General features: G+C 34.7%; 1 protein-coding gene across 1 annotated transcript in view; it reads left to right on the top strand.

Annotated features, from left to right (window-relative positions):
- The first annotated feature begins 1,372 nt into the window (after nt 1–1,372).
- Nucleotides 1,373–17,675, top strand: part of crb (cell polarity complex component crumbs) — a 439,435-nt gene continuing 423,132 nt past the window's right edge. The window contains exon 1 of the mRNA XM_090397137.1: nt 1,373–1,506. Coding sequence (XP_090253263.1) covers nt 1,473–1,506 — 34 coding nt within the window. The 5' untranslated portion in view covers nt 1,373–1,472. The remainder of the gene's footprint in view (nt 1,507–17,675) is intronic.

Here is a 17,675-nt window from a genome sequence, read left to right as displayed (position 1 = left end):
CTATCCTCTCAATCTATATTTCATAATCCCGATATCATCATTTTAGCTCTTCTTGACAGCCTTTCAATAGCTGCTTTATCCTTCTGGTCTCCTGTGATCAAAGGATCACAGTTGACGAAATCGAAATACAGTAGTCCTGATGTAGTTGTATCAAGGCCTTTTAAAGAGGTAACTTCCATATCCATATTATCCTAGTGAAATAACTGATTCTTTTTGTTACTTCAAAGTTTGTGATGTGGTCAGTATATAATGTATCGTTATCAGTCTTCTTTAGCACCTGAATTTAAAATGCCAGCAAGCTCTTTTCGTCTTCTCTTCTCCAAAAGTTAGGGAAGTCAACCTCGCTATACCTTTTGAGAATAAAAGGCGTTAGCGGATTTGTTTAATTTATTTATATTATTATAAGAAAATCGACGGCTGGAATCACACTATTTTAGATAAGATTTTACAGTATTGGGTTTAATGAGAGAGTAGACACTTGCTTGGTTTACTCTCCTAGGCGGAAGGCAGTTAAAATCAGTGACAGTCTTGATCCAGTTGTTGGGTGATTCGGTCATGGTAGAGTGTAGTCTTCAAAGTTAGTTATGGTCAATGTCCTAGCCTAGTCCCTTTGCGGACTAAAAGTAATAATCGGATATATCATTATTATTAGTAGATTTTTATTTATTACTATGATGTAGACATCAAATACCCGTTAGAAACGGCATTAATGTATTAAGTTTCATCGGCGACACTCTTCATTTCTTTATGATCACTTTGTTAATTTATAATCATTTTTTATTGACTGGTCATAATTATACACCAGAGCTGCTTCTTCATATAGTAAAAAAATAATCTACAAGATGGCGCAGTTACTTGCTTCTGAATTAGTTATCACTAATTCCAGGTGCCATCTGAAATTAGTCATAATCCAGAACCAGCTGTTTATTATTGGCTAATATAGTAGATTTATTGTTTCTCAGTCTCTGAAAGTTAGAGTTAAAGTCTCTGAAAGAAAGTTAAGTCTTAAATGGCTTCGTCTACTCCGTATGTGTAATAAAGAGGTTTCAGCGTTTTTTTTTTTTTAATTTCAAAATATTTTGTTTTGTTGATGTTTTTTTTTTTTCCCCGATCTTTTGCGAAAACGTCAAGTTATGTTCTTTTAAATGTACATAACTTCTCCCCTCTGGTGGTAGGAAACTTCTGACCACGTGATCGCTACTTCCGGTGCTATTGTCCTATGACACCTGCACAGTATGTGAAATCGTCAAAAGTAGTAAGTGGAAAGTAAGCTGAACGAGACGAACGGTGGTTCGTTAATGACCGTCCAGATATAATATATACATATATTTTTTCTTCTCTTTTATTATAAGTCTTGATAATATATTTTGAAATGTACTTTTTGTGCACTTTTATTGAATTTTTAAAGTAGAAACAAAGCATTGGATTTTATATGAAACAGATAATGCCCATAAGTCTTACAAGTTTGAGCAATGGATCTATGGAAACAACGAGTTGGTGTAGCAGGTGGGTGTTAATTTCTTATTAATTGTTAATGATAATAGTTACGGTATCTCGTGCATATGATCGTATTAGTTTTCATTACAGAGACGGCTTTTATTTTGATTATTAAGGTTAGTGTTTAGTAAGTGTTTATGAATCTTTTTTCCATTTTATATACATACAAAGAGTAACTGATAATAGTGACAGCGGTTAAGGTTTATACCAATACTAACGTATTGGTATAAACCTTAACCGCTGTCATGTTGGTGTCGATTTTTATCATAAATGTAGCTGGATTTAAAATTTTAACAAATTAGTAAATTTTAAGAAATTAGTAAACAGTAATGGAGCATGCCTCAAGAATGTCTGACTATGTAATGTTTTGATCTTTGCAGTTTTACATTTAATATTCAGTATTAGCTAGCAAAACTATTTGAACTTTAGGGAATGATCACATGTAGAGAAAAATAAAAATACAAAGCAACGCTTACATTAAAAGTTTAACTGCATTAATACCAAATTTTTGCCAAGTATATATCAAGGACAGATTGATATATAATACTGTATATATTGCAGTAACGTTTATTACTTTACAGGGATTAGTCTTGTTTTGTTTTTAATTTTATTATGGATAATTCAATAACAAAATAATAATAATAGTACACTTCACGAGACTGGCGAACACATCGTTAGTTGAAACATTAACACGACGAGATTCGAATGCATGTGTTTTCCCACCTAAGGGCGCATGTCGCGTCGATCTTTTTGACTTCACTATTATAAGAAGTTGCCACAGTATCCAGCTGATGTGATTAATCATAAACGCTGGACTGCTCCTATCAACACTGTTATACTGAATAATGTCTCATTCCATTCCTTATCGCAATGCTATAGTTATTAAATAGTTTTCGGCAGCAGCATTTCGAACCAGATGGTTTATGTCATTATTTACGTGATATTATATAAAGATCTTCAAACACCAGTTTTTATTTTACTATTCTGGGAAGATTAAAAAAAAAAACAATAAATATATAATAGTTTTAATATTACACACTTGCCGTCATTTGAAGGTTATTTATGGAAAAATAACAAAGGGTGTAAGCAATCCACTGTATGAATTCAGTTTTTGTAATGAATGAATGAAAGAAGCCTATCACAAATGGTTAAGCAGTAAAAGATTAGAAGATGAAATAGAATATAAAAGAATAAGAGCCATAGCTAAAAGAGAAGTCAGTAAAAGACATAGAGAATCATGGAATAAATTTGTTTCTAATTTAGAACATGATTTATATAAAATAAGACCCAATGTATATAAGATTTTGAAACACTTAAATGCAGATACCAAAGAAAACATAAAATTAAACACTGAATTGAAATTAGAAGAATTTCTAAATTACTACACAAAACTGTGGACAGACAAATATTTTAAAAAAGACAATTGGCAAACAATTAACGAAAATGAAAAGGAAATAACTGAAGAAGAATTAGAAATCAGCCTGAAAGAAACAAGAAACGGAAAATCACCTGGAGAAGATAAGCTAGGTTCAGAACTACAGGGTGTTCGGGATAAATTTGACAGTTTCGTAAGGAAAAAGAAAATCTTCTTTGTATCTATTAAATTTAATGAATTGACAAAAAAACATTACAGGCAGAGTTAATTACAATACTATCAACAAGATTTACTCAAAATAACCACCATTAGCATCGATCACAGCTTCAATTCTGCTTCGGAACCTCGAACAAGCTGATGCTACAGTCTCCCTGGGAAGGGCCGCAAAAACTGTTTTAATTTTATCCATTAACTGGGCTTTTGTATTACTGGAAGTGCGATTGGTGTCTTTTTCAACTGCGCCCCATACAAAATAATCCATGGGGTTAAGGTCTGGGGAGTTTGGAGGCCAAACATTTGGACTGGTGAAGTCGTAGAAATTTTCAGACAACCATTTTTGACTTTTCCCAGAGGTGTGGCAAGGGGCCGAATCCTGCTGCCATACATACGGCCTACCATTGGCTACCCTTGTTATCCAGGGCTTGACTACAGTTAGCAACTCCACGAAGAAAGCCCGAATTCCAATGCCAGGGTTCTTCAACACCTGTTCCTGCAGATTTGCGAGGAATTCTGCTGTACGAACGCAATCAGATCGTCTGCTAGGGATCTTTCTTCTTGCTACATCCTCGTAGTCACCATTGCAAGTCTCTAGTTCATGCCTGATTGTTTTTACTGTATTCAGGGAGCATTGGGCAGCAGTCGTAATATCCTTATTTTGATGGTGGGCACGAATCATCATGATACAAGTTATTCTCTTCCATGATTCAGGTGGGTTCCAGCTATCCATCCTTTCTGACATCTTGTATATGAATGAAGAAGGGTCCAAACTTTTAAATGAAGAGAAGTGTGTGTTAATACATGTAACTTACGGAAAAATATAATTAATTATAAATATGTCAAATTTATCCCGAACACCCTGTATATAAATACGCAGGAACAAGATTCAAAGGAAGACTCTTATTATTTTTAAATAAAATTTACTCAACTGGTATCCCCCCAATAGAATGGAAAAAAGCAATTGTGATTCCTATCTTTAAGAAAGGTAATAGAGATGACCCTAAAAACTATAGAGGTATCAGTATACTAAATTCATGTTACAAAATATACAGCAGAATCATAAATAACAAACTAATGAAATATTCCGAAAACTTTATTCTAGAGGTGCAAAATGGATTTAGAAAAGGACGATCATGTATAGACCCAGCCTTCTGCCTAAAATTAATAATAGAGAAAAGAAGAGAATATAATTTAGAAACACATTGCATTTATTGACTTTGAAAAAGCATTTGACAAAGTTAAAAGAAACATATTATTTAACATATTAAAAGAAAGACAAATACCAAATAATATCCTAAAAGCTGTCACAAGTATATATGAAAATAATCAAATACAAATAAGATTAAATCATGAGCTATCATATACAAGAGAGATAAACCAAGGGGTCCGACAGGGATGTCCCCTCTCAGCAACTCTTTTCAATATCTACTTAAATGAAATAATAATAAAATGGAGTAAAAATTTACATGAAGGAATTAAACTTTCACCTACAGTTAACTTAAACACTCTCCTCTTTGCAGACGACCAAATAATAATTACAAATTCTGAAGATAACTTACAGAAAACTATTTTAAATCTAAATGAGATATCCAAAGATTATGGTATGATGATATCAACGGAAAAATCAAAAACTATGGCCTTTAAAGGACAAGATCCAGCAAGAACTAAAATAGTATTAGATAACAAGATCTTAGAACAGGTGAATTCATTTAACTACCTAGGATGTATGATCACTAATGAAAATGAAAAAGATATAAACATAAAAATTGCAAAATATTTAAAAATAACAGGAGTAATTAACTCTTTATTTAAACCAAACCTAGTTCAAAAACAAACCAGGCTAAAAGTATACAATACATTAGCCCTACCGGTCTTAATGTATGGAAGCAAAATCTGGACAATAAAACAAAAAGACAAACAAAGATTAACAACAGCAGAAATGAAGTTTATGAGAAAAACTGCAAAGTATACCCTATATGATCACAAAAGAAATGAAGATATTATGAAAGAATTAAACCAAGAACCAGTAATTGAAAAATTAAAAAATATAAACATAGATGGATGGAACACATTCAAAGAATGAAAACGGAAAGATTAACAAAACAAGCCTTAAAGTACAAGTCATTAGGAAAAAGAAAACCAGGACGTCCTCTTAAACGATTCAACGATGACTTCTAAGGCCGAAACAGGCCATACTAGGCCTAAATCCTTGATACGTATGATGATGATGATGTAATGAATGAGTTGACTCCAGGAGGTATTTATTGTCCATATTATTAATACTAGATCTCCATGGTGTCAAAAGACTCATTTGTATGAGGCAATCACTGTTTACACACAAAGACCATCAAACCACACTTTAAACTCATCCAATGCATCTGCATTCACCGCAATGTCATGCAATGCATTCCACTCACCAACCACTTTCCTTTCAAAGAACCTGCTCTTTGTGCCCTTGCTCACACCATTCTCATTTGTAATAGTAATAATAATTCGTTCTTGTTGTTAACATTGATATTTGCAGCATGCAATATAATTAACATATTGTTTGTGTTTAATTGATCAGTGCATTAACCAGGAAATAATCATTTCCTGATTAATGTAATTGGCAAAGTTTTTGCTTATGTTCTGACCCAGGAAGTAAGTTGGAAGTAAAGATGTTGCTTTCAGTGCATTTCAGATTGTCACAGTGAAGGAAGTAATGTTAGAAGATATATTCATTGTGATATGGCATAACAGGAAAGAAGGAAAAATAAATTATATTTATGATAATTAAGAAAAGGTCTGTGTGTATAGCATTTCATACATCATTGAAAAGAAGTTTCTTGGATGTGAATCGTAGTAATGGATGTAAATCTTTTGTAGAGATTTTCCTCTACAACACTACAAATATATCAGGCTGTATTAAGTTTTCATATGTTAAGAGGAAGGAAGTTAATGCATCCATAGAATAATCTAAATATTTTATCCCCACATACCATATCATTTTAGTGTAAATGATTATTGCCAATTTTTATTTTTTTTATTTATTATTATTATTATTTTTTTTGTTGCAAATACTACCAAAATTTCTAGCTTTTGCGTTTGAGGAAAAACAAAATTTTCTTTTAAAACGATAAAGAGAATAGAAGAAATGTAAAATAAAGTTTCATATTAAAGATATTATTTATTTTTTTAAAAAAAATTCACATCAATGCTATTTGTTCTTCATTATGCTTTTTCTTTGTTCTCCTTCAAGAAATTTTATTAAAAAAAAATCATTTATATTGGAGTTGTTAAAGCTAAAATAGTTTAAGATGCATGGATTAAAAACACTTCTTGGAAAGAATCAACGGACACCATAGTATGAGGAACAAACAGCCATGGTGCCCACTTTAATTATTATTATGTAACTCGAGGGCACCCACTCCACAACTTTCTCCAACTATCATCATCACTAAACCAACACCATCTACCACTGACCACCACTAGTATTTTTACAATCACAAACATCCATGCCCATGGTGGATTCGAACCCACAGCCCTTTGGCTGGAGAGCAGATATGCTAACCATTCGGCCAATCAGGCTGGCTTAATAAGATGTAGGATCTCCTTTCACTGCAATGACTGTAGCATCCTATCCTTCATAGCACCCTATAGTCACATTTGGTCAGTGTGGTGTATTGTCCACTGCAAGTAACACTTGCAGTTGACTCCCCGCACTTTCATCTCGGTATGGTATCACTGATTGCTGACCCAGGATGGCTCAGTTTGTCAACAATTTGCTGAAATAGACCTGCAACATGGCATCCCATCACAATGCTTCTTTCGAACTCCATCAGTTTCCTTATTGTAGCTGTTTCATCTGGACACAGTAACACTGACTTGGGAACATCATATTTCTCCAATTTCTACTGGTTACAAACATGTGACTTGTTATATGGCATGATGCACCTTATCCATGGGGTGTCCATTGACTTCTTTCCAAGCAGTGTGTACACAACATTAATATTATTATGTGATACTTCCAAGGACTATGAGACGGCATGCTACTTCACTACTACAACTTACTGGCTTCTTTATTTAATCTTTAAAGTACATGATACTACTACCATGCACACACACACACACACACACCACTATCTACCAACACTAGTATATATATATATATATATATATATATATATATATATATATATATATATATACTGTCTGTAAATTGTGTTTGAATGGCCCAATTATCTGTATGCAGGAGAGAAAAAAACCCTGCTACCTCCTTATTAGATCAGCTTTAATCAAAAAACCTACATAAAGATTCCTGTCTTCACAACGAGAATTGAGCTCTGTTCTATTCCAATTGAAGGGGAAATGTACTGTTGTTCTTTTTCATTTATATGTGCACATACACTATACAACTATATATTATTTTTATTATTCATAACCTCTGTGGGATCATAAATATAGCTTCACTAATTAGATTTGAATAGTCTTTGTGAAATGAATAATTTTTTTGCAATTTATTTCTTAGGTATGGATTATTTTGATTAAATCATTCGATGTGAAATGAACTGGAAAATAATCCTTCAATTCATCTTTTTTTTTTTTTTTTTTGGCTGTAATGTCAAACTCAGTAATTTATTTGATTTTTAATAACCTTGAGATATTTGTTTCCATTTTAGTTGATTTGATGTTGTTACATTATTTTTTTGAAAAGAATATAATGAGCAATGTATGCATTTATGACACCTTATCTAATTTCTAATGCATGCTGATTAGGAAGTAAGCATACATAAATGTAACTCAAATTTTTATTGATATTACTTTGCTCTAGAGTTGTCATGGTAATTGAGGATTTTCACAGCTATTTTAAGATTTATAAAATATTTTTGTAGCTACAAAAATCACTGACCACTTAAATGCTTTTTCACTGGGTTGTGAAACATGTATAGTGTTAAATTTTCCAACTGAAATTTACAAATAGGTTATCTGTAGGTGGGACAGTATTCCTGAGAACATCATGCATCAATGCAGCATCTTAACTTGTTGATCAAGTTAAGTACACAGTATCGTGTACTTCTTTCTTATGATGTAATGAACAGGTGTCTTAAAGTTACCTTTGTTATTCTAGATCATTTCCGGAATTCAAGTGGATTTTAGTGCATGGTTTTCCATCTTTATCATAAATGTTAGTTTTCCCACTTTTTTAAACTTCTGAAACTGAAATTCTGTTGTCTGTTTTATTTATGAAATAAATATATATGTGTGGAGCTGAAAAGTTCTGATAAACACCTAGAACAAAAAGGACTAGTTTGTGCAACAATGGAAAGACTTTTTTCTCAGAGGATTGTAACAAATGTATATAACTTCATGGTGAATATGTAGAGTAATGTGCAAGTTACATGGTTCTACCTCGATTTCTTCATGGTGATTATCACAACTTTTCAGCACACCCTTGTATATAACTAGAATAGTAATTCACAGGGCCACTTTTTTGAACATAAACACTACTGCTCATTTGACTCATATCACTTCAATAGTATCAATAGTTGATCACTTGATCAACCTTTAGGTTGATCAAGTATAGCACTTTAGTACTTCCTACTGTATATTATTATTATTATTACTTGACACCTGAAGGGAGTCCCAGACTCATTGAGGGAGGGCACTTGCTCTCCAACTCCACCACTCAATCCTCTAACTACAGCGAACCATGTCATCTACACTAATCCCATCTACTGTCCACCACCACTAGTATTTTCATAGACAATCACAAACATCCATTCAAACCCGTAGCATACATTAGTGACTTTTTAATTTTTATTCTAGACTTCTTCTATATAGGTTCAGTTTTTAGTGAAGATGGCAAGTTAAATCTGAAAATAGACAACAGAATAAACAAAGCTGGTATGTGGGTAGCCATCCGAATAAATTTATATGGAATAAGAGAGAAATCAGCTAAAACACCAAACTAGCAGTATAGAAGACAGTCTTCAAACCAGCTTTAAGTTATGAATGTGTGAGTTGGGTGAGAAATACAGACCACAAATATGAGGGTTCTGAGAAAAATTAGGAGATTGAACTGATGACATCGATGACAGAATCATATTAAAAATGAAGATATTAGAAAGGAACTTGACATTGTTCAAACTTAACCTCAAACTTGCTTAATGTTTTGTGAGCCATTAGTAGCAGAGGCTCTACCAATCGACCAACCTTTGGTGGATGAGTTAAGGCCATAATTTCTGTTCACAATCAGATGATGAAGCAAGATTTTGCAACTCTCTCTCTCTTTGTATAAGCATTCTTCCATAAGATAATTACTGTATATTCTGGCATATAAAATGATCCCTAAACTTTATTCAGAATGTTTATTTTATGGTATACTCCCTGCGTAAGACACAAATTTTACACATCATTGAAGCTTTTTACACATTCTTCTTCATCCCATAATCCACAAAGAACTGTAGAGTAGATATTGGAAAATGTTCCTTATAGAAGTCTTCCTCGGGCCTTGATTGACAGTTACCTTCAGATCTGTAAATGAAGCACTGGTCCAACTTTTTTTATCCAGTTTATTCTAGGGCTGCCTCTTCTTTGAGTTCCTGAAATAAGTCCTTCAAGAACTTGCATTGGTAGACAGTTTGATCTGATGATACCAAGACAGATGAGTCCTCCGAATAGTTTTGATTTTTGGATACTTATTGTTAAGCCATATGTTTTAAGAGTATAAACTAATTTTGTGGTCATTTCCTGAAGATCTGATTTGCATTCCGCTAGAAGATCAACATTATCAGTAAACTTTAGATGGTTTATTCTTCTCCCTCATACTGTCACTCCAATATTACAGTTCTTCAGGGCTTCGTTTACAACTATTTGAGGAAGTAGTTACTGTTGGTAATAATTTGACCCCTGTCTCACTCCATGCTCCATTGGAAAGGGAGTGCTATTATTCCTCTTGATTTCAACCATCATTTCAGAAGATAAGTACAGGGATTCATTCAGTCATATTATTTTGGTTGTCTATTCCACAGTGTTGTAGGATTTTATGCCAATTAGAATCAAAGGCTTCTGTAGGTTAATAAAATTATGGCACATTACTTTGTTATAGTCTACATATTTTTCTCCAGTGATAAGGAACACAAATATATGATCAGTTGTACTCCTGTTCTTCCATAATGATGACTGCATAACATTCACCTCAGTTTTATTGTAATTTATGAAAGATCTCTTCCAGTATGAGATGATTGGTAAAATTGTTTGTTACATTTATGCCAGTCTTTGGTTTCATTATGATTTAAATTGAAAAAGAAAACAAGTTTTTCTTATTGAATATTATTACTATGTAACACTTCCAGGGAGTCCAAGGGCTCATCATGGGAGGGTATACTACTCCAGCGCTTCCCAAACTGTGAGCTGCGGCCCCCTTGGGGGCCATAGGTTTTGTTGAGGTGGGGGTCGTGAAATAATGAAAACAAATTTAAAATGTTTTAAGACTAAGTAGGTTTTTTTATTTTAAAAGAAACGTATTTAACTTTTATTATTTATTCTTTCTTTTTTGTTATTTTTTATATTTTAATGGAAAAATTCACACATTGGTGTTGGTTCATAAACTTTGCTTCCTGCATATTTCGGCGCTTAATGAATATTAGTAAATATTGCTTATTCATATGTTTCATTTCAAAGCAGTGGTTAATTGTATTTACTTCGAATGCTCTCCAGGGAAGCTCCAAATCTTCCTGTCCCTTTCATCACGCATTCGTAATCAGGGACTGTTGATATTGACTTTATATACATATCAGAACTCGTTTTATATTATCACTGTCATCCGAGCTAGTTTTCTGTTACCAATAAAAGTTTCGCATATACTTCACACATGAAAAAAAGTTTAAACAAGTTCGTGTGGGGAGATAGTAACTGGCTTGCAGTGGTAAACAACACGCCCTCCCTAACAGCCACTATACTGCAGAGGTAATAAAAACAAGTACTTTTATTATGCCAGTGAATAAGGTATGAGGAGTCTGTGTAATATATTTCTCAACAAATAGTGCAATTAGAGACAACTGGGATAAAAACACACTAATTAATGAATCACATGTCCCCTCATACAGAAACTATGCTGTATAGACTGAAACAAAACCATATGTTGCATGGGCAAACACAGTATCTAACTAAAAACTATTGTTATTAATTAGATGTGTGCAAGTTCGATTTCCCAAGGCAGCAATAAAATTCAACCGAACGTGCTAAAATTCGTAAAAGTGTTAAAACTAAGTAATATATATAATGAATGTTATGGCAGTTTCACATATGGAATTCGGTTGATGAGAGTTAGCATTTCAACTCAATTGTCAGCTATGCTTTTATCTTTCAGTTGTGCGACCTTTTGTTAATACCGCACCAATCATGTATACGTTTTAATAACTTGCCTTTGCTGTCTGTTTCGCGTTAGGCTTAATTACCGTAAAGGGAGAAAGGACACAAAAGAGAAAAATGTTCCTGGTCCGGGGATTCCGTTATTCAGGTGATATTTGCTAATTTCATGTTATCAGTCTGGCATGTGCCAGTATCACTAAGTGGTGATATTATTTGATCGATTCTACGTTAAAAAATTTAACACTGAGATGGATAAGTGGCTGATAAAAAATAAAAAAAAATTCCCGCGAACAATCAGAAGAAGCAGAAACAGACTCAAAAAAAAAAAAAAAAAAAAAAAAAGGACAGTATTTCATATTTTACCAGAACAGCCCACATCGTCTTCAGAACCAAACGGTAAGAGGCAAAAAATGTAATATATGCATTTTATTTTTGCAATATTCGTTGTGTATGTTTTGTATTGAATATAAATACAATAAATATAATAATATATCTCTCTATTACGATTTTTTTTCGAGGGGGGGGCGTGAAATATTTTAATTTTTGCAAAGGGGGCCATGACATCCAAAAGTTTGGGAAGCACTGTACTACTCTACTGTACATAACTCACTATTTCCTCTATTTAATCCTCCAACTACAACAGCACTACTGTTAATACACAGTGGCATCTATTTTGTGTGGTAATTTAGTATCAATTTATCAATATCATTTAGCTTTAGCTGTTTGGTGTGAGATAGAATCTAGCAGAACAAAATATACAATTGGGTGCTGCTATAGAACAGGTGATGGAATAGATGGTGGAGATAGTATGCATAGGCAGAAATGAGTGGAAGGAGGATAATTATTATGGGTGATTTCAATTATGGTAACATTGATTGGAAAGAGGAGAGGGCACATGGGAGTAAGGAATTGGATTTTATGCGGTTATTAAGGGACAACTATCTGCGGCAACATGTAGTGGAAAATACCAGGGGGCAGAGAGTGCTGGACCTAGTAATTGCAACTGAGAATGTGGCTGTAACGAACATGACCATGTTGCCACCAATTGGTGAGAGTGACCATAAGGCCATGGCTTGGGAGGTGGCTAAAGGAGTGGAATTTACAATTAAGACAGGGTACATGTGGAATTACCGGGCTGGTAAGTATGACAAGCTTAGGTGTGTGCTTGGCTCAGTGCCATGGCATGTAAAACTGCAAGGGCTGGATGTTGATAGTGCATGGGAGGTGGTTAAGAAGTGTTTGCAGGGGGCAATGGTTGACTGTATACCAAGAGTCCGAATAATAAATCAAGTAGGGGTTAAATGGATGAATAACACTATTAAGCTTGAGCTGCAAAAAAAGAAACAATTGTGGAGGGAATTTAAGGAGAAAGGTGGCCATCAGGCGCAGGAACAGTATAAAGCTCAGGCCAGGATGGTAACAAGGGTGGTAAGAAAAAAGCGGATTACGAAAGAAAATTGGCCATGCAGGCTAAAGAGAATCCCAAACAGTTTTTTCAATATGTTGCAAGTAAAAGGAAAAATGCTCATGGTAGAATGATCTTAAAAAATGCTGAGGGTAGGGAAGTAACCGATTCAGTTGATATTGTGGAATTACTGAGTGAGCACTTTGCAAGAGTATATCACCCAGGTGGTGACTTTGCAGGAATGGAAGAACCAACAGCTTATACTGGAATTGTGATGAATGAAGTAGAGGTAACTAGTCTATTACAGAACCTCAATGTCAATACATCTGTGGGATTGGATGGTATACCAGCTCGTGTCGTACGTGAAGCAGCTAAAGAATTGGCAGTGCACTTGACCATTTTGTTTAATTTGAGCCTCGGGTCTGGGTCAGTCCCGAGAGGGTGGAAAGAGGGGAAAATAGTTCCGCTGCACAAAGGTGGTTCCAAGGCTGCTGTTGAAAATTACCGGCCAATCAGCATAACAGGAATCGTTATCAAGGTCTTGGAGAAAATAATCGAGAGGAAAATACAAGATTGGATAGGTGAAAATGGGATACTGTATCGGGGACAGCATGGTTTTGTGAAGGGTAGGTCATGCCTCAGTAACTTGTTCACGTATTATAACACAGTGATGGCTGAACTGGATAAGGGTAATGGGTTTACAGTGATTCTACTGGACCTTGCTAAGGTCTTTGACAGGATACCACGTGGAATTCTAATCAGTAAAATGCACCACGTGGGGATGGATATAGGATCGGTGAGATGGATAGGAGGGTGGTTGATATCACGGAGAGATATCAGAGAGTGGTTTATTCAGGAGTAGAGTCCAAAAGACGGCCTGTGACTAGTGGTGTGCCACAAAGATCTGTTCTTGGACCACTGCTGTTTAATTTGTTTATTAATGATATAGGAAAGGATCTGAGAGGAACAGTTCATTTGTTTGCGGATGATGCGAAGTTGGTTAGGGCAATAGTGAATGCAGATGACGTCAAAATTTTGCAGGATGATTTGGATAGATTGGAGGTCTGGGCTTAGGAGAATGGATGTCAATTTAATGTGACAAAATGTAAGTTATGCATTTTGTGGTGAAAAGATTGGTGGCAGTTTACTGCATTGGTGGAACTGTGCTCCAGGAAATTGATGAAGCACGAGATTTAGGAGTGTTGGTGGATAAGGAATTTAAATTTAGGGGACACATTGCAAAAGTGGCCAAATCAGCTCATCAAATTACTTGGTTGCTGAAGAATACGTTGACAAGCGGGTTATTGTTCCTCTGTATCGACCCTTGATAATACCCCATCTCGACTACTGTGCCCAGATTTGGTCACCTAGGTTTCTTCTTGATGGGGAGGAGGTGGAGAGGTTCCAGAGGCGAGTGACCAAGATGATAGCAGGTCGGTGGAATGAACCTTATGAGAACAGGTTGAGGATTTGTGGGTTGCAAAAATTGGTTGATAGGCGGAGGAGGGGAGATATGATTGAGACTTTCAAATTACTGAAGGGTTTCTATAAAATTAATTCAGAAGATATTTTTGAGAACAGGGCTGGTTGTGGGAGGACTAGGGGACATCCATGGAAACTGGGCAAAAGTGTGGTTAGTAAAGGTGTTAGAGCTGGGTTCTTTACTTTTAGAGTAGTGAATAAGTGGAATGCACTCCCTGAGTCTGTGGTGGATGCTGTGATGGTGAATGAGTTTAAGGCGAGGTATGATAGATACTGTATGAATGACGAATAGTTGTGATGAATATGATCTGGGGCCTCCCTCGATGAGTCTAATGACTCCCTGGAGTTGCCCGTAATAATAGTAATAGTAATCATTAGCAAACAACTGACTATCTCCTCTCAAACCTTAATCTATGTCATTGATATGTGTGTGTGAGTGGGGGCCTATTAGATGAAGCAGTGGAAACTTCCATGCTTACCATGAAGATGGTCAGTCATGTGCCCTTAACTTATCCTTTACTTCCACATCAACAGATGCCTTCCATCTATCCCCAAGAAACAAGATTTGAATATCTCCTGACATTGAGGAATAAATCAAAATTTCTGCTTTCAGACATGCACTTTAATGCAGCAGACGGCAATGAAGCTGATCCAAGCACATCATAAACAGATAATTTATGCAAAATGCTAAACAGCATGAGATTGTGTAGATAAGGAAACTTTTTTTTTTTACTTTACTAGCAATTTTCAATTGCATAACTTCATTAGCATGTGTAGCTCAGTGGAAGTGGTCTTTCCTCTCCTTAGTGCTAATCTACCCAAAGACTTAAGTTCAAGTCTATTCGGAAAGTAGTGGAACTTTTTTCTGAGCCATTTCTCGAGTCTGGCATGGGCAAGTGGGTTTTTTCTACGGGAAACTTGGTTTTTTGTCCTGTAAACTCAAGAAAATAGACCGTAGAACCCACACTATTTCAGACATTGAAAATGTTATGTTAAGATTAGGGTCCACGAGATAGTGGCACTTGTTGAGCTGTCTCTTCACTGCAGGCTGCTTAAATTAGTGTGATAGCCTTGGGCAAGCTATCTCTGATTGGCTCCCAGTGGAGATTGAACTGTCCACTCAGTCTCTACAAGTTAGATAGTTCTAAAACGGCCGCACCTACTCCCTATATAGGAATAAAATGCATTAGCTGATTTTTTTTATTTTTTAACTTCCTTAGCATCTGGTATTTGGGTTCCTTTATATGTAACTATTTTTTATTCATCTATACTTCCTTGCTTACTTTCACCAATCACTTGTGCAAGGCTGCTAACCTTAAGCTGTTCAGTAGTTTCAAGAATTTGTGCAACTTATCACATAATACATAAAATCTATAACTATGTAAATTTGCCTAGCCTATATCTTTCATAATTACAATGGGATACTTACGTGAATTTTTCAGAAACAAAGTACAAAAAAGAAAAATGGACTACCTGCTGATAACACTATTTGATGTGCTTTTAAATTTGATCACATATGATTTTGGATGAGAATCAAACTTTGTTTTTTTTTCAATCGAAGGGTGCAGTGTCCAGTTATGCTTTCAATTGTGCTACAAAGATGCTTAAAATACAGAACCAAAAATATCCAACCAAATGTTCATTTTCCCAAGAGAAACATGCTACACATTTCTCAGTTTAAAAGAGCATACCAAAACCAACTTCCACAATGAGGTACACGTGTTATCTCTCTCTCAATGAGTTTGCTTTTGAAGCAAAATATGATTATCTACTTCATAGTTAATCATATTTTACTTCACCTTACAAATGAATCAAGTTTATCATCGGAATGCTGCAACAGAATAGGTTATTGGACATTAATTATCTTAACTGATTTGTGAAAGGGACAACCTTTTATGGCAAAGATAGCTGTTCAGATTTCTGCCATAGTAAGTTGCATACCAGAATTATATACAGTGGAATCCAGAACAACTAATTAAAAATATTATATAGTATTCTTTGCTTTAAAAAAGTAAATAGTTGTTACTATGAGAAAATAATTAAATATAACATTGTTAGGGGTCGATAAAAAATATAAGACATCAATTTACGGGTAATATTTAATTTGGTTAACTTGGATTACCTCCATCCTGAATGACAATGCAATTAAGAGTGAATCGTGGGAACAGTGACATGAATAGGACCTGTAAAATGGAGAAAGGTCATGAAAATAGTTACGGAAGCCAATCAAGTAGGCCAAAATAACATATTTACCAAAAAAAATGTCGGGGGGGTGGGGTTCCCACCTGGCAACGAAGCACACCCTTCACATTGACAACGTTAATAAATTGTATACTAAATTAATAAAAGTCTTATTTTCATATATGTAAGGAAGATTGTATTATGGTTATTTTGTTATCTAAATTAAATTTTATATATTATTTATCCCTCCTATCAAATATGTAATGTTAAGAAGGATGTCAAAAACAAAAACATCCCTTTGACGTTAAGCCAATATAATAATATATACTATATTATACATACAATAAATACTGTAACTATAAAATAAATAATCTAAAAACTCACATAAGCATCTTTTTTGCTTGTCCTATTATAATTACGTAATAGTAAAATAGAGGGGGGCAATAAAAAGTCAAGAAACTCTTGAAGGGGTCGACAGTCAAAGCAGTTTGGCTGTCGACCCCTGCACTAGAGGTTGCAGTTTAATTTCTTCAAAAAAAAAATCAACTGATGCCTTTTATTACCTTATAGGGAGTAGGCAAGACTGTTTTAGCCTTGTGTCACTTTTGAAGACTGAGTGGGCAGTGCAGCCAATCAGAGATACTGGCCAAAGACTATCACTGATTATAAACAACATCCGATGAAGAGACTGGCAAACAAATGTTACCATCTCGTGGTCCTTAACAGGATATGTTATTGTCTGAAATAGTGTGGGTTCTATGGTCGATTTTGCTGAGTTTAGAACAGAAAATCAGTTTTCTGGAGAGAAAACTGATTTTGCCTGTACCAGAGATTGATTCACTTGGGAACCGTCAAAGAAAGGCTTGAAAATGTTTCTGTAGTCAGTGACTAGACTTGAACTTAAGTCTCTTTGGACAACCTAGTGCAGAGGATGCAAACGGCACTTCCATTGAGCTACACATGCCTCTGCCTACGATTTTTAACATTTTTTCAAAATCTTCTAAACATAAACAAGTATTTCAAGAAAGAATCATAAACCATTAATTATCACGAGTTAAACTTACAGTTAAACTATTATGCAAAAATTTGCTTCATGCACTGAAAAAGCAGCATGTTGACTGCAATTTAGGTGTCTACTTTGCTGACATTTTTATCTCTTTAAAATCA

This window comes from Typopeltis vanoorti, chromosome 8, assembly GCF_054136105.1.
Source record: "Typopeltis vanoorti isolate ZY-2024b chromosome 8, IOZ_Tvanoo_1.0, whole genome shotgun sequence".
NCBI classification, from domain to species: domain Eukaryota; kingdom Metazoa; phylum Arthropoda; class Arachnida; order Uropygi; family Thelyphonidae; genus Typopeltis; species Typopeltis vanoorti.
The sequence above is the reverse complement of the archived record's forward strand: the minus strand, read 5'-3'. Positions and strand labels throughout refer to the sequence as shown.